General features: G+C 44.6%; 1 protein-coding gene across 4 annotated transcripts in view; it reads left to right on the top strand.

The window, feature by feature from the left end:
* Positions 1-14,655, top strand: part of GSR (glutathione-disulfide reductase) — a 38,277-nt gene extending 23,622 nt beyond the window's left edge. Inside the window, exons 9-14 of one of the 4 annotated variants that reach the window (XM_050945033.1) lie at positions 2,343-2,504; positions 3,193-3,304; positions 5,054-5,185; positions 10,308-10,441; positions 12,471-12,623; positions 13,396-14,655. In XM_050945033.1, the coding sequence (XP_050800990.1) occupies positions 2,343-2,504; positions 3,193-3,304; positions 5,054-5,185; positions 10,308-10,441; positions 12,471-12,620 (690 nt within the window). In that variant the 3' untranslated portion in view covers positions 12,621-12,623; positions 13,396-14,655. Of the gene's footprint in view, positions 1-2,342; positions 2,505-3,192; positions 3,305-5,053; positions 5,186-10,307; positions 10,442-12,453; positions 12,915-13,392 lie in introns of those variants that run through there. The other 3 variants (XM_050945034.1, XM_050945032.1, XM_050945035.1) reach the window with 3 other exon arrangements.
* Positions 14,656-17,645: the final 2,990 nt, after the last annotated feature.

Raw genomic sequence — 17,645 nt, 5'->3', positions numbered from 1 at the left:
CTCCTAATCTCAGCATGACAAACCAGACCAGGCCCTAGGTTGCCTTGGAGAAGAACCAGGTTGTGAGATGGAGAGGAGGTCTAAATAAGCCACCATATGATGATCCTCCTGGCCCTGTCATGTGTCCTCCTCTTCTTGTTCCCTCTCACCAGACCAAGTGGTGACTCAGAGCATCCCTGTGCCCTCTTGACTTTCAAGGATCTCCTGTGCAGGGTAAGAGACCCTCTGTCATGCTGGCAGCAGTGCAGGAGAAATTCCACGTACTCTCAAACCCCCACAACCGGGGAGACTGACCACAGCAGCTAAGGGTGCCCTGGAACCAGTCACAGACCAGTATGTAAAAGGATGGGTGGATGCTACTGAGCCCTTCAGAAGGGCTTTCCTTTCACATTCAGAAGACTGTGTCTTCACTTCACCTCTCCCCCACCCCTGCTTACCTTGTTCCAGAAGTCAATGAGAAATTGAAACGTCTGGGTGCATCATGATTAAGACTAAGATTTTGTCATTGATATTTTTAGTATAAGTCACAGATCATGGGCAATAGAGAAGAATTCACAGAAGCCTGTGACCTGTCCCTGACTTTTACTAAAAATATCGCTGAGAAAATGGGAAGCCCAGGTGCAGGGTTTCCACGCCGCCTGCAGAGGTTGGGCAGCTGTGGGGACTGCTCCCAGCTCTGGGGGCTCCCAGCGCCTATGAGGGCTCAGAGCTCCGGGGTGCTTCTGCCACATGCAGCAGCTGGGAGCTTTGAAGGTGGTGATGCCCACAGTGGCTCGGAAATCTGGGGACCTGCCGCCCATGGTGGCTGTGAACTCTGGGGGGCCCCCGACCACAGGACCCTGCAGCTCCTGGCTGACAGGGCTGAATTCATGGAAGTTGCTGGAATTCACAGATTCTGTCACTTCCGTGACCTTGGTGAAAAAATCGTAGCTTTAGTCATGATCTGTGCCCCAGGAGGGAGATGTGTAGATGTTAGACTGCTTGGCAGGGAGGCCTACTTCTTTGCAACCTCACAGGTGAGGGTTGCAGACTACCTGGCCTTACTCACCAGGCAGGTATAACTCTCCCTTGGCACTGTCTATCAGCTCGTTGACAAATTCCTGAATGACCATAAAACAGAGTGGACGCATCTAATATGGCTGCCTGCTCAGTGGCTGCAGACGTAGCTATGCAGAGACCATCTTGGCTCTGGCCCTTGACCCACTGAAGGAAAGCCATGCCGCCATAGACTTGCTGTTCCATGGTCCTGAGCGCCTTCGACTGTAAATTGCCTGGTGTGGGGAGTGTCTGTCAGTTCTGTTCATACAGCGCCTACCAAAGTGGGGTTCTAGTTCAAGACAGGCTCCTACACACTGTGGTAAATCATAGATTCCAAGGCCAGACGGGACCATTGGGATCATCTAGTCTGACCTCTGGTATATCACAGGTCATAGAACTTCCGCCAAACTCCTGGAGCAGATCTTTTGAAAAAACAATCCAATCTTAATTTTAAAAATTGCCACTGATGGAGAATCTGCTACAACCCTTGGTAAGTTGTTCCAGTGGCTAAATACTCTCACTGTTAAAAATTTATGCTGTATTTCTAGTCTGATTTTGTCTAACTTCAACTTCCAGTCGTTAAATCATGTTTATACCTTTCTCTGCTAGACTGAAGAGCCCATTATTAAATATTTGTTCCCCATGTCGGTATTTTCAGACTGTAACCAAGTCACCCCTGACTATCTCTGTTGTTAACAAAATAGACTAAGCTCCTGGAGCTCAGTCACTAAAAGGCAGGTTTTCTTATCCTCCAATCATTCTTGTGGCTCTTCTCCTACTCCTCTCCAATGTAACACCCTTCTTGAATTATGGACACCAGAACTGGACATAGTATTCCAGCAGCAGTTACGTCAATGCCAAACAGAGGTAAAGTAACCTCCTTTTTTATCACTTGAGATTCTCCAGTTTATGCATCCAAGGATCACATTAGCTCTCTTTGCCACAGTGTCACACTGGCAGTTCATGTTCAGCTGATTATCCATGACAACCCCCAAATCTTTTTCCAAGTCACTGATTCTCAGGACAGAGTCCCTCATCCTGTAAGCGTGGCCTACAAACACCTCATACTCAGCTCAGAGTCTGTTACTATGTGCAATTTGGGACATTACCTACAAGTCTCTCTCTAAATTTTGTTGCAAAAGCACAAACACATTTTGTAATTATTGGCATTGCATTTGGCGTGTGCTCCAGTTATAAACAGCTGGGTTTGATCTTTCATGTTTACTTTAAGATGCTTTTGGTGACAGATGCTCACCCCAAAGGTTCCTCTTTTAATCTTAATCTGTATTTGTGGTTACCAATAGGTCAAATCGGTTACAAGATCTCCTCTTGGATTGTTGGAGGTAACGGTAATGTCCACTGCGCCTGGTCACAAACCCATAGTTAGCACAATCCCGGATGTTGACTGTCTGCTGTGGGCCATTGGACGAGATCCAAATACTGAGGGGCTTAATCTAGACAAACTGGTGAGACTGAAAGACTTTATATCCTAGTAATTATGAAAATGCATATTGTATTAACTCCTTGCATATGTGGCCCCAGTTCTTCCATGACCTACCTCTGCAGGACCCTGTATCTGCATGGAGCTTATGGCAAGACCATGGCCAAGATTATAATATAATCCCATGTAATACTCTACACTTGAAAAGCCCTGGGCTGAAGAGGGTAGTATGAAAACAAACCCACAAATATTTAAGTATGATGAAGTTTTTAATTGCATCTTCCAGCACTGACTGGAGACCTGATAGATAAATTGTGGCAGGGGTAACTCAGTGCCTTTGATAGCCAAATCATCTATGAATCATGACACTGCATTATAAAATAACTCTCGTCCTTGAATCATTGTTCTCCTGGGCTGGAGTTGAAAATGATGTAACCACTGCAGAGGGTGGGAGACCAACCTGTTCTTAGCACCACTGTTACACTGGTTGGGCCTTTTGAAACGATGTGAAAAATTAAGGTAAATATGTGAAACTTTTTCCTGTGTTTATTTTTAAACTTCATATTGCAGAGTTAGGCTTCATATCTCGTAGGAATGTAAATGTTACTTTGAACAGGGTATGATACTGTGAAATGTTTCTTCAGTTTGTCATTTCCCCCCCCCCCCATAATGTCTACTGTGTATATTAACATGTTTGCTGTTTCCAATATTAGAGTCTTAAGTTAGATGCTAAAGGTCACATTATAGTCGATGAGTTCCAGAACACCAGCAGGAAAGGGATCTACGCTGTCGGGGATGTATGTGGAAGAGCACTTCTGACCCCAGGTAATAGGCCTGTATTGCATTCTGCTGTACTGCCACCTAGGGGATCCCATACCTGTGATATACTCACTTACCTACATTTAGCCACTAGGGGCAACATTTTCAAAAATAGGAGCCAAAAGTTAGTGGGATTTTCAAAACTGCCTATGTGGCTTAGGAGCACAAGTCCCCGGAGAGCCCAATGGTGGCAAAGAGAAACAAACAAATTAATTTCACTTCCAGCCTCATTTAAAAACAATCAAAACTCCTCTCCTTCCCCCTGCTTAAAGTGTGGGGGTGGATGAGGAAGAATCCATTCTTCTTGCCCCTGCTGCTCAACTCCTTCCAACATTTTCAGAGGCTGGCTGCTATAATTCCGCTACACTGTGTGAATTTGGCAGCCACCTGACATGCAAGCTGGCAGAGGTGGTCAAGGTGCATGTCACCTCATGCATGTAGCACATTGACTGTTTTAGGACCAGATAAGACACCAAAGGCCCTTGTCCTGTATCATCTGTGTAAGGTATTTTGGCAGCCTGTGTGTAATGTGGCATGGTTCAACAGGCTGCCCTCTCCATCTGGTGTCCTTATTATCCAGCCTTCACACTCACTAATGTCATGTTGAATTTAATGTTTGTGCATTAACATAACTTAACTTGCAAACATACAACCATATTTTTTTTGGCTGACTGATCTTCCCATTGCTCCTACACAAATTATTTCTGCAGAGTCCCTCATGCTGCCTCTCTCCACTCAAGGCCACAGTAGTGCAGGGTTTGTCTCTCCTGACCGCTCTGCCCCTCCAGCTGTCAGTGGAGGGAGCTTATAGCTCTTGGGAGAGGCTGCCAATAGTATCTGAGTGCTGGGAAAACTCCATTTCTTGTCAAGCATAAAACCCAGAAGATGTAGGTGCTGGATATAGAAATTTGCAAAGCAATTGGGAAAGGAATTATTTTCTTATTGAAAGTAGTGATGAAGCCGCTCCCTGGCCTTGCTTGTTCACAGTTGTATTTGTGCCCAGTGGGTGTAATACTAGCTGCTGCCCCGCACATCACAAAGAGGAACATGATCCATACGCTGACGACTCCCACAGTGACTTCCTATGGCAGAGTTCCAAAGCAGAAAAACAACTCTTTTTGCAGAGGCACACTGGTTCAAACATTGAGCCTCTCAGCCAGGGATGAGATTAACCCTGGATTTGCAGAGTTTAAGGGGGAAATTTTCAAAAGCACCTGTGGCCTTGTCTACACTAGGAGGGTTTTCCTGGTATAGCTATATTGGCAAAATCCTACGTGTGTAGGCTTGGCTATTTCCGAATAGTTGCTGTGTCCCCAAACCAGCATAAGCTATATTGCCATAAACAGTTGTGCTAGTATAACTTCATCTACACTAGGGCTTATAGCAGCACCGCTATATTGGTAAAACATCATCCATGCCCCATTACCCAGTGTAGCTCTTCAGGTATAATTTAAGAGTAGATCAGGCATTTTCAAAAGTAAATTAGCTGCTTAGCAGCCAAAATCTCACTGAAAGTCATGACAAGTCATTAAATGGCTTTCAGTGAGGGTTAGGCCCCTAAGTGACAGGTGATTTTGAAAATGCTGTCCATACGTTGCAACCTTCTGGTGTTTTTGCCCTCTGCAGTCTATAAATATAAGGTTGGATCCTGCTCTAAAGCATCCTGTACAGGCCACTAATTAGCTACAGGATACCTGACTAATGTTAGTCTGTGTTAGATAGTGTAAGCATGAATTCCTATTTCCATATTTACAGTTGCAATAGCAGCTGGAAGAAAACTGGCACACAGACTGTTCGAAGGCAAGCAGGATTCCAAACTCGACTACAGCAACATTCCTACCGTGGTCTTCAGCCACCCGCCAATCGGAACGGTGGGACTCACGGAAGGTAGGGTCCTAGTGAAAACGCTGCTTTGGTGTCTCCTTATTAATGTTCTGTGTTTCAGTAATGATAGCCATGACAATTGACTGAATCATGTTGTCTTAAAATTCAGTTTAGGGGGGAGGACAGTAACAAGATATGTTGCCTTTCACCTGTAAGTACCATGTTCATATTGAGGCTAGGTGTGTAGTGAACAGAAGTCACTTCCTCTTTGAAAGGCAGCAAGTACATGGCCTCAGCTCAGCTAGTGGACATGTGCAGCACTTAATCCCCCATCGCTGTCTGGCACTGACACTTAATGGCAGTTTCAGCAGTGAGGCCAAGACTAGAATGGATGTGAGCCTATATTCAGCCCTGCAGGTAGGTCCTGAAAGTCAGGGATGGAGGCATGTGGTGATGCAGGAGTTTTAGTCTGGATTTATGTCTAACTATGGGCCTAACCCAACTCCCACTGAATCCTCCGATTGCCTTCGCTGGACTGATTTGGTGCTGCTTTTTGCTAACCAGGACAATATGCTAGTTCTATATATATTTAATTCAACAATACAGCTTAACTTTTTTACTAGATTAATTTTTGACTTGTAATTTGTGTCAAACTGTATTTGTGTAGAAATTTAATTAAAATGTACAAAAACAATATTTTAATTTTATTATACAAAACTACCCTTAAATGTGCTGGATACATAATGGGGGGGAGTTTATCTGAACATATTTTTCTGATTTATTAAACAAAAAGTATTGTCTGTAGTTGATTGAACTGATTGATTCTGGTCACCCTTTTTTTTTTTATCTGTTTTGAACTAATAGATCTCATCCCCTCACACTTAGTTTATATTCATAGATTGGAGAGGGAAACAGGCTTTCCTTCTTTGCAGCTTCCAGTTGGTTTCTTAACGTTGACTGAACTAGTCATCAGCTGAACTAGTTGAGTAAATTGAAAGAAGAAAATATTTTCTGTGAACCTGCAGAAGGAGTCACTGCTATCAAAAGATGGGTTAGCTTTGGTTCCAGGTGCTTTAGCTAGTGATTTCCATCAGTACAGTGGTTTCACTTTCTTTAAAACATCGCAGCAAACATGTACTGCTTAATATTTTAATCTATGAACATAATTTAAAATAAGTGTAAAAATAATAAGTTTAGGCCTTAATACATGATGTTATAATTTCAAATTTAATTTTCAATAGGTTTATTTTAAAAAACCCGCCTGTATTCAATTTTTAAAAAATCTGATTTAAATCCAACTTTTTTGAATTTTTAAAATCGTGTAAATCTTTTATAGTTATCCACCCTGTTCAGTTAATGTTTGTAAAGTACTTTGAACATGCTAAGCCCAATGTAAGAGATGCATATTTATTACTACTTCCCTTAGGAAGGAATTGTTGTTAAACAGTTGGGGTTCATTTGTCCTTACCTAGTATCAGTCAGGCTGACTTATAACTTGTATTTCCAGACAAAAAACACATTGAAAGTGCCTGTCAGTAATATAAGGTATACTACAATGTACCTATCCCCAAACCAGGAGAGTCATTGATAAGCCTGTTTGAATTTCTTTTTAAGTTTAACCTTAGGTATTAAAATATAGTTAGAGAACCCAAACAACCTTAAGTCTGCCCGGTAATAACGCCATCGGGGTGGGGTGGGGGAGTTGCAAAATCTAATATTCTTTCAAAATCGGTTTAATTTCATCTAGGTCCACAAACATCTAAAGTGCCTTAACCATAGCTGAATGGCTTTTGCATGGTGTCACTACAGGGCAGAGTTAAGGTTTCTGCTGAAAGAAAAACTTCTAAGTTACGGGAGACAAGACTATTAATCCACTCACAACAATCTTCAGAAGTAGCCTGTGCACAAGATTTCAATGAGTTTTAATCACATGGGTTGCTGGATGAGTCTAACAGAGCAGGGTTATGGTTGTTGGAGTGTCCTTAACTACATTTCTTACCTTAACATGTTTGGTTTTGTTTATTTGTAACTTTAACTGTGACTTCCTGCATTTAGACTGCTTGGTTTGGGGATAGTTATGGTCATATTTGGATTGCAGTCCAGACCAATAAGTGGTTGTCACCTCCTGCACTGTAACCATGGGTAGTGCCTTAAATGCACTTCGGTTGTGGCTCATAGCCTGGACACAAACCGTCAGCAAACCAACGTATGGGGTACCCTGAGTGTCTGTGTGCTGTGCAGCCTTGGTCCAACGCTTCTGACCCCAGCAGCCTGCCACAACACAACAACCTCACCCTGGTTTCCACCAGCTGTAGTTATACCTAGCAAGGTGATCTCAGGACACTTACAGTCCCAAGTTTCCCCAGAACCATCTGCCTTGATATCTCCAGCCCTCTCCTGAACCACTCTGATAAATAATAAGATTTGTTTGTTCCTTTAAAGAGACAGTACCCAGCAGCTTGCTACATTAGCTGGAGTGAACAATTACTTCAGACACAGCACTGGGTTGGTTTATATTAAAATAAAACAACTTAATTAACAACAGGATGCAAGTAATGTGATGCCAAGTAAAAGAAATAAAAGTAGAGATACTTGCAAGCAAATAAAAATGAAAATATACATACAGCTAAAAGTCTAAAACTTACCTAGCAAGGCACAGTCTCTGTTTAAGATGTTTTTATTCACCCATTACTTTTGGTCCAGCTTGGCTGACTGTCTCCAGAGGTGAAAGTTAGCTGGTACGGTCCGGTTCGGCTTACTGGCAAGAGCTGGTACGCCATGCCAGACAGGATCAGCGGGGATTTAAAGGTCCAGGAGCTCCAGCCCCTGCGGGGAGCCCATGGCCCTTTAAAGCACCGCCCAAGCCCAGCTGCCTGAGTTCCGGCGGTGCTTTAAAGGGCCCGGGGCTCCTCGCAGCAGCCAGAGCCTCTGGCACTTTAAATCGCTGATGGAGCCCTGCGGCTGCTACCCCAGCGCCGGGCCCTTTAAATCATTGCCGGAGCGCTGCTGCTGTTACCCCAGTGGCAAGAGCACTGGGGTCTTTAAATCCCCACCTGAGCCCGGCTGCCGGGGCTTCGGCCTCCGTGGGGAGTCAGGCTCCGGTGGGGATTTAAAGGGTCTGGGGCTCCCCTCAGTGGCTGGAGCCCTGGGCCCTTTAAATCGCTTCCGCAGCCCTGCAGCCGCTACCCCAGCCCTAGCCCGAGCCCTGTCTCCCCGGGGTAGCGGTGGCAGGGCTCCCACGGTGATTTAAAGGGCCCGGAGCTCTGCAGTGGCTGGAGCCCTGGGCCCTTTAGTTCACCCCTGAGCCCCGCGGCTCCTAGCCACCTCTGCAGGTGGTAGCTTTGGGGTGATTTAAATGCCTTGGGCGTCCCAGCCACAGCCGGAGCCCCAGGACCTTTACATTTTGAAATGCTCCTCCTCTTCCGGTTGAGGTCATGCCTCTTCCCTTTGAGGCCCTGCCCCGCTCAGGACTCTGGCATACCAGTAAGTCCTTTAAACTCTTTCACCCCTGACTGTCTCTCTCAGTCCGGAGGACCTTAAGGAGTCTCTCTCTATTCTTTATTCTCAAAGTTAGGAAGGCCTCCTGCGGGGGACTGTTCTCCTATGTTTCACTGGCCTAGGTGGAGCTATGATAATTCTCTGTTGCTTGAGTTCAGGCTCAAGATAACCTCTGCTGGTCTGCTTGATAGCTTTGTTTACTGCTAATATGTAAACTGAGGTAAACCACATTCCTTTGTCTAGGGCAAATCAGTTTATCATCTTTGCCTAGGCCAGGCTGTCTTCTTAAACCTGTTCTAGTAACATTATACAGGGGGAATTCATAGTTTCACATATGAAGTTAACACCTGCATTTTACAATGATATTAATGACCAGAGTGCTGTTAGTTTTCAGATGATACCTTACAAGGTATATGTTGTACAGCAACATTTTGCAGTAGCGTGTAGGGTGTGAATACAGGGGCGCTTAGGGTGAATAGTTTAGTTTACCCTAAATTACCCGATTGTACTGTTCGCCGTAACTGCATCTCATTGTAGGTTTTTGTCTGGGAATGTCCTTGTTTGGAGTCTTAAATGAACATTTTCATACATGAACAGTTCACAGGAATGTTACTCTGGGATATTTCTAATGATATGAAAGGATGACGTATCAATCTTAAATCACTTTTAAATTTTTTGTACCTTAAATAGCTAGGTTCACCAGTACCCTTTATCCTACTCAAGAACAGCACAAATCAGCCAGATTTACAGGCCAGATAAACTGGGTTTACAGCTCCTTTGTTTTGCCAGAGCTGTGCAAAGGAGGTGGATTGCATATTGCAGTTCCCCCAACCTCCTATGTTCCTCTAGACAGCTCCCTGGTTTTCCCCTGCACATACATGCATAACCCTTCACAAACACAACCTTTCACCACTCGCACATACCTCTGCCTCTGGCACTCCTACTCCAAATTCCCCTGCCTCTGGAATCTCCCTGTTTCTCCCTCAATCGTGGTTTATCTGAGTAGATCTGACACAGTGGGTAGTTTTTGAATATATTTAGGATTAAAGGTCAGTTTTTGCTGTTTTTCATAATTGAAAGCTTAACTGTCATGAAGAACGAACCCTTTTCAAGTAGGCCACCATCTCCCATTGTTCTCAGTGAGACTGATGCCACAGCTGCCTTCAGGAGAAAGGTGGTCCTGGAGTCTAGGCTATGAGCAGGCAGACACACCCAGTCCCACTGAGAACAGAGAGAGACTTCCTTCTCAAAATGGCCACCAACTGAAGCCATCTCGTGCTTCAGTCCCATTTATAGCGAAAGGTTATGACAGCCATTTTGAAGGTGGTAGGGTTGCCAACCCTTCTGGTTTCTCCAGGAGTCTCCGAGAATCGGGCTAAATCTCCCGGAGGCTACTGAAGCCAAACTGGGAGATTTTAGGCACTAAAAGTCTGGCGATGCAGTGGGGCTAAGGCAGGCTGCCTGCTGCCCTGGCTCTGCGCCGCTACTAGAAGTGGCCGGCATGTCCCTGCGACCGCTGATGGGGGCAGGGGGTCTCCGTGCGCTGCCCCCGCCCCCAGTGCTGACTCCACAGCTACTATTGACCACTATGTTGAGGTGGCGCAGTACTGTAAACTAGCCCTTACTCCCTGCAGCCTATGTAACAGTTTTGTTTTGTGGAGTCAAATGTCTCTCTTGTGTGTTTCAGAGGAAGCCATTTCTACATATGGAAGAGAGAATGTGAAGATCTACACCACCTCTTTTACCCCCATGTATCACGCTGTAACTCAAAGGAAAACTAAGTGTGTCATGAAGCTGGTTTGTGCCGGCAAAGAAGAGAAGGTGAGCAAAATGAAACAAGAACTCACAGCTAAAATGTTCAGGATAGTGCAGCAGCTTGTATTCTGCTGTTATCCAGGTCTGTTTAGCTAAAGGTAAAATAACTGACTTTGCATATTTAATTCCAGCTCTTCCATTACAGTGTTTTTGTTCATAGATATAAATTGCCTTTCTAAAAAGAATACTTTACATTAAATATTTCATACAAACACACGTTAAAAACATTGTTCAACTTGCAGAGTCAAACTGTGAAAAGTGGAAAATTTTCTGTAATATATGTATGAATCCTTGGCATGCCTGTTTCCATCTGAATGTTGCATTGCTATCCAGTGAGTGCAGAAGGGTTAACAACTGCTCCTGGATCAGGGTAGGAGGAGGGTGGGTGTTTGTGTGTGTGTGTGTGTGTGTGTGAGAGACCTTGCTGTCTGGAAGGAATAAATGCACTCATTAAAGAACTGGCTCAAACCAACCCAAATCAATAGCCAGTGACTGAGCACTCAGCTTAACAGCAGGAAACACCAGCAGGTAGGACTTGAGAACTGAACTGGAGAACAAAGTATCATATGACTGCCAGAGGGGGTGGGCTTTTTTATTTTTTATTGGGGGAAGGGGGAGAGACTTGAGTCCAAACCAGGGAGACAAGGGAAGGAAGAGAGCAAGAGATGGAGTCCATCACAGCATGGCTGGCTGGCAATGGGCCTGATTTGACCTGGGTGGACTATGGCTTGTCTTCTGCCTCACTTTGCTAACCTGAGGACATTCAGGTTCTGTATGCCAGGTGACTACCAAATGGTGGTGGTTTTTGAAAAGGCTGCCTGTATTGCTGTGAATACTCACTGACAGCATTCTACCCTGAAGGGCCACAGTGCACACCTGCAGCAGTCTAGCTTGGTTGGATTCGCTGCAGGGAGCCACAGAGAAAGAGGGTTAGCTGGTACCGAAGGCCCAGTCTTGGTAGTCATGGTCCTGTCCTGGTGGAATTGTGTGGGTCCTTGAAGCCCAGCACACTTTAAAGGATCACTCCTAGGAGAGTAATTACAGGCTGGGGCATAGACCAGACCCTGTGACTCCATGACCTTAATTTGGCCCAACGTTGGTACTGAATGAAGCAGGTGTAATGTGGAAAAAATTTCTTGTGACAATGAAATTAAAGACATCGTAATGCATGTGTCAAAGGGGATTTGTCATTTGCTAACTTTCAAGTGCTTGATTTTGTAACCTAAATAATGTTCCTCTAACAGGTTTTTTTATAGGTCATTTCCTATTTTTTTAAGGAGAAAGGTGAAAACAAATTTGATTATGTACAACTTTAACAAGAGGTCAAAAGAATCTTCTATAATGGAAAGTTTTAAGCAGCCTCATTATAGAGGTTGTTGCAAGTTCCATGTATAATATGAATATTATAGTGGCATGGGAGCACCACCATTTAAGGTTACGTTGTGACATCTGTTTAAAGAGTGAGCTTTCTAAGTCCTCTAAGGTCCATGTGCCTGGGTAGATTTGAAATTTGGAGTGCCTCGGAACATGCAGGGTAGGCTTAGTGACCCAAATTCGGAGTCATATGAGCAAGGAGTTCCAGAGGTATAAACATCCCTCCTCAAAAGTAGCCACTTAAAAGTGTCAAGTGGAATTTTTTTTTGCTCAAAGCTAGAGATCAGTAGAGCCCTGCAAATTCATGGAGATCCGTGGACCATTTCTGTGGATGCCAGCGATTGATTTTGGGGATGGCAGGGACCTTAAACTTTTTGTATTTGCTGGTTTTCAGAGGCTTACATTAGCCACTTTCCACATTCTGAAGCAAGCTGCTTTCCACAGGCTGGAAACAGCACTGGGCAACCTTAACTCTCCATTAACAACGTTTTTGAACATCTAAGCATATGTAGATTTGTTATTTGAAAGGCTGTCTGCTGGGTCAGCAGTAGCTTCCCCTCTGCCAGTGAGTGATCAGGGTGATGAAGATTCTGTAGCTGGGGTGCAGTGATGACTCATTACATGCTCATCTTTAATAAATTCAGTTTCTTATTGTTTGAAGGTGTTGGGACTACACATGCAGGGCCTAGGATGCGACGAAATGCTGCAAGGTTTCGCTGTAGCAGTCAAAATGGGAGCAACAAAGGCCAGCTTTGATGAGACGGTTGCCATTCACCCAACTTCAGCAGAAGAGCTGGTCACGCTCCGTTGAAAGGTGGTACATTTCTGGTGCTTGCAAACAGATCTGTAATGTGGCAGCCAAAAAACTAAATAGACTTGCAGAATCATGATTTTCTTCTTGGTGCCACTTTTACAGACTTCCTTTTCTGTGACACTCCAGATAATAATCAGATTCTTCTGTTTTTGTAATCTATGAATATATGTAGAAAAAATCATAGAGATGTCCAAAAAACCAGCAGCAGCATCTGTTCATCTCATCCAAACAGCTTGGTTTCCTGAAGCTTCATTGGTTTAGAGTGAAAAATAAACAAAATGATTTAAAATTCCATTACAGTGTTTTTGTTCATAGATATAAATTGCCTTTCTAAAAAGAATACTTTACATTAAATATTTCATACAAACACACGTTAAAAACATTGTTCAACTTGCAAAGTCAAACTGTGAAAAGTGGAAAATTTTCTGTAATATATGTATGAATATGTAGGGCTGTCTGTCATAGGGCTGTGGGAACAAAGGGTAGGGCGGCATCAGATGAAGGTTGCATTCAGTAAGGATCCCTGGCCAAAAGTTAGGGTTGGGTCAGTAGTGATCACTGGTCTATGGTTACGTTTGCAAAGGCTAGGGCTCTCTGGCCTAGGGTTAAGGTTACAAAGTAGGGACAATAGTATCTTTCTGCTCGTGGGCATGTGATATTGGTTCAGTCCTCTCTACACTCTTCTAATGTAGAATTATGGAGGCTCCATAATTATGGTTGGTTCTAAATTAAGGCATAAATTCCTGTTTTTGTTTTTTTTTTTTTTAAGTAGGTGGCCAATTGGTTGGAAGTTTATTATTTTAAGCTTGCCAGTTGTGGAGATAATATTGACTCTGCGAGGAAAGTCTTGTCGGGAAATTCCACAAAGCCTTTTAACTGAGCCAGTGACTGAACTTGTAAGTTGAAATCCCTACAAGGACTGTCTAGTTGCAGTTTGTGATTCCTGAGATGGAAGGGGTGAGAACACCATGGATACCTCCTACTGGCTATTGCTTCTTGTATGAAGTATTACTTCCACGCGATTGAGACATGAGGTTTATGAGATGCAATTTGGAGTCGTGCCTTCCAGCCCCTCATGGGGGATTACAATGGGGATGAGTGTGATGGAATGCACCCCTGTATTTGCACCCTACACACTGATGTACAAAATATGCCTTGTGAAGTGTCATTTGAAAACTAAGAACTCACTGGTCAATAATATCACAGAGAAATGTGTGTAGCAACTTTATATGTAAAGTTTAAACATAAGCTGAAATCATGACTGAAGTGTGTTTCCCAGATAAATCTGGGCGTGGGTAAACATGTTTCTCAGACAAAGGACAAGCTGACAGATCTGGCCAGGTGTCATCAAAGCTGATGGGCCGTCACCTGTCAAGTGGCCATTCTTTGGCAAGAAAGGGAGGTGGGGGCAGGAACAAAAATATCTGCATTTTAGCAAATAGCCACCAGCAGCTATTCTTTCACCACCAGACTCCTTGACTCCAACCTCATAGCGGAAATGAACTTTATCTAGGGGTAACCCTCAGGAAAATGGATTTCAAAGGGGTACTGAACTATAAAGAGTGAGGGGGGAACACACCAGGTTCTCTTGTCCTATTCATCTCTTGCGCTTTCATGTGAGAAGACAAAAGAAACCATCCCATTTGACGCTGGGATCTTGACCTGAAATCTGGTCACCTTTGTTGCTGGGACCATGTGGTAAGAATTTTATCTTGAACCAAGTCTATCTTGTTAAGTTTGAGTCCTAGGAAGGGTTTTACATTTATTTCTCTTGTAACCATTTCTGATTTTAATGCCATATCCTTTACTCACTTAAAATAAATCTCTTTGTAGTAGGGCAGTCAAGCAATTAAAACAATTAATTGCGCTGTTAATAATAGAATACCATTTAAATATTTTTTGATATTTTCTATATTTTCAAATATATTGATTTCAATTACAACCCAATACAAAGTGTACAGGGCTCACTTTATATTTTTATTACAAATATTTGCACTGTAAAAAACAAATAAATAGTTTTCAATTCACCTAATATAGTAGTGCACTCTCTCTTTATCATGGAAGTTGAACTTACAAATGTAGAATTATGTACAAAAAAAACCCCTGAAATAAAAATAAAATAAAACAATGTAAAACTTTAGAGCTTACAATCCACTCAGTCCTACTTCTTGTTCAGCCAATCGCTCAGAGAAACAAGTTTGGTTACAATTTGCAGGAGATAATGTTGTCTGCTTCCTGTTTACAATGTCACCTGAAAGTGAGAACAGGCATTCACATGGCATTTTGGAGCCAGTGTCACAAGATATTTACATGAGGCTACGCTAAAGATTCCCCTGTGTATGGTTAGGGGTGGGGTTACTAGGTTACCCAGGTTAAGGTTACACATGGAAAGAGTCTGCAATCTAGGGTTACTGTTAGGTCAGTAGGATGCCTCATTCTAGGGTTAGGGTTGGTTTCAGCAGAGTTACCCTGCCTAGGGGTAGAGTTAGAAAGCGTATGGCTCCCCAGCCTAGGATCAGTGGTGGGTTCAGTAGGGCACCCCAGACTATGGCTAGGATTACAAAAGGTAGGGCTGTCTGTCATAGGGCTGTGGGAACAAAGGGTAGGGCGGCATCAGATGAAGGTTGCATTCAGTAAGGATCCCTGGCCAAAAGTTAGGGTTGGGTCAGTAGTGATCACTGGTCTATGGTTACGTTTGCAAAGGCTAGGGCTCTCTGGCCTAGGGTTAAGGTTACAAAGCAGAGGGCCCTACCGCTCTGGAATTATGGTTTGGTTCAGTAGGGATCCCCGGTCTAGAGTTATGGTTAGACTGCAGAGCCCTACCCTTCCTATGGCGAGGGTTGGGATCAGTTGGGTTCCCTGGGCTAGAGGTAGGGTTGCAAAGGGTAGTGCTCCCTAGATGCTTTCAAGGAGCAGAGGCTTCCATCCAGCATTCTCTGCTTGGCGTTCCATTTTGTATCCTGATTTTTATCCCTGTAACCTTCACTCCCATTACCGTGTTTTCATTTGTTGTCCCCCAGGGTTAGTTGATGCCTAGCTCCAGCGGCTTCTCCCCTTAAACCGAGGGGCCTTCAGTAATGGGGGAGCCTACACTGCTCATCCCCTGTGCTTCAGTGAGCCACCTCTCTCAGGCATGCAGCAACAACCCAGCTGTGCTCATGTATCCTGCCCACAGCTCCGGCAGTAACTTGCCCTCAGGCATGCAGTAGCAACCTATCTCAGTAGAGCCTGAGTCAGGTGACCCCTTTAGGCCCAGCTATTTCCGCAGCTCCGCCAAAGCTGCAGATCTGTCTGTGAACAGCACTAGCCAGCCAGGAACCCTCCTGCAGCTACACAGTGTATTGGACTCTTGACACTCGCAGCCTGTCTTTGCATCAGCCTAACCTGAGCCCTGGTCCAGCCCTTCCTCCTCTCCCTGACCCTTGGACTCGCATCATCTGGCTTTTCTCTTTAGCCTGTACTTGGGCTTTAGCTACAGTACTGACTCTGGACACCTGGCTTCGACCCCTGGCTTGCAGTGGGACTTTATCTGTGATCTTGGTTCTGACTCTGACCTGTCCCCGGGTCTCGATTGCAGTGCCACCCTTGGCCCAGTCTGACCCTGTATCTGGCTTCAACCTCCACTCCAACCACTGGGCCTGACTACTGTGAGGCAGTGCCTGACGATTAGGGGACCCTGGTCTACGGTTAGGGTTAGGATGGCTCCCCAACCTAGAGCTAGGTTTATAAAGGGTAGGGCTTCCCAGCCCCGGGATAGAGTTAGAAACAGAAGCAGCAGAGTGATGACAATTTCTTCTTGACAGGGATCTTTATTCTCTTTTCCGCAGAGTTCAGGGTGTGATGGGACCAATGTTTGGGCATGTCCCCTGTTCCTGGGTGTGGGGAAAACAATCAACACAGTCTTTTGTCCACTGATGTTCCACAATGGTTTGTCTGGTGTCTCTAGGCTTGGGCAGGAGATGACACCTCTTGTGGTAAACTGGTATTTCACACTTGGTAATGCTGCTTTCCTGGCTTGTAAAAGCAGCAAAGAATTCTGTGGCACCTTATAGACTAACAGATGTTTTGGAGCATGAGCTTTCCTGGGTGAATACCCACTTTGTCAGATTTCCTGACTTGGGTTCCCTCCCCCTTCGTCCCCCAATCTCATAGCAAATACTTCTATAGTTACAGAGCAAACACTTAAACATTCCCTAATAACATGAGATACAGAAGTTATAAGTGAGATAATGCAGGCAACAGCTTACAAGCATTTCATAACATCCAAACGCTAAACACATCTCTATAAACGTAGTACCTATTTTGAGTATACTAACAGACAGCTGAGCCAGACTGGTTTCCAGCTGTGCATTGTCAGTGTTCAGTGAGGCCTGGGAGACTTGGCATGAGCTTGGCACCTGGTCTGCCAGTGTCAGAGGGGTCCCTAGGCTCCTGGGCCTAGGGTTAGGATTAGGTCAGGAGGGATCCCTGTTTAGGAGTTAGATTTGCAAAGGGTGGGGCACCCCAGCCTAGGGCTAAGGTTATAGAGTAGTGGGCATCCCCAGTCTAGAGTTTAGTTCAGTAGAGATCCAGTGTAGGGTTACAAAGTGTTGGGCTCCTCAACTTGGGCCTAGAATTGGGATCAGCAGGGCTTCTCGGCCTACAGTTAGGGCTGGAGTCAATAGGGTTCCCCATCTGGGTTTAGGGTTATAAGAATATGGTTTCCTGTCACAGGGTTAGGGGTCGTGTTAGGAGGCTTGTCCATACTAGCATTCGGATTACAAAAGGAAGGGCTCCTTTTCCTTAGGTGGTTATTTAGGTCAGTAGGGCTCCCCGGCCTAGGGCTAGGGTTGGAAAGGGGATTCATCGACTGGGGCTGGCCGGCTAACCAAACCCGCTGGCTGGAATTCACTGGGCGGACTGCACAGACCTCACCTGTTTGCTGCTTAACGGTGTCACGCCTTCTTGAACTTTCTCTTCAAAGTTCTTTTCAGTGTTTCTTTATGGTACTTGTTAACTATTGGTCTTGTGCCCGGGCTTGGC

The sequence above is a fragment of the Gopherus flavomarginatus genome, chromosome 3 (genome assembly GCF_025201925.1).
Source record: "Gopherus flavomarginatus isolate rGopFla2 chromosome 3, rGopFla2.mat.asm, whole genome shotgun sequence".
NCBI lineage: Eukaryota > Metazoa > Chordata > Testudines > Testudinidae > Gopherus > Gopherus flavomarginatus.
The sequence above is the reverse complement of the archived record's forward strand: the minus strand, read 5'-3'. Positions and strand labels throughout refer to the sequence as shown.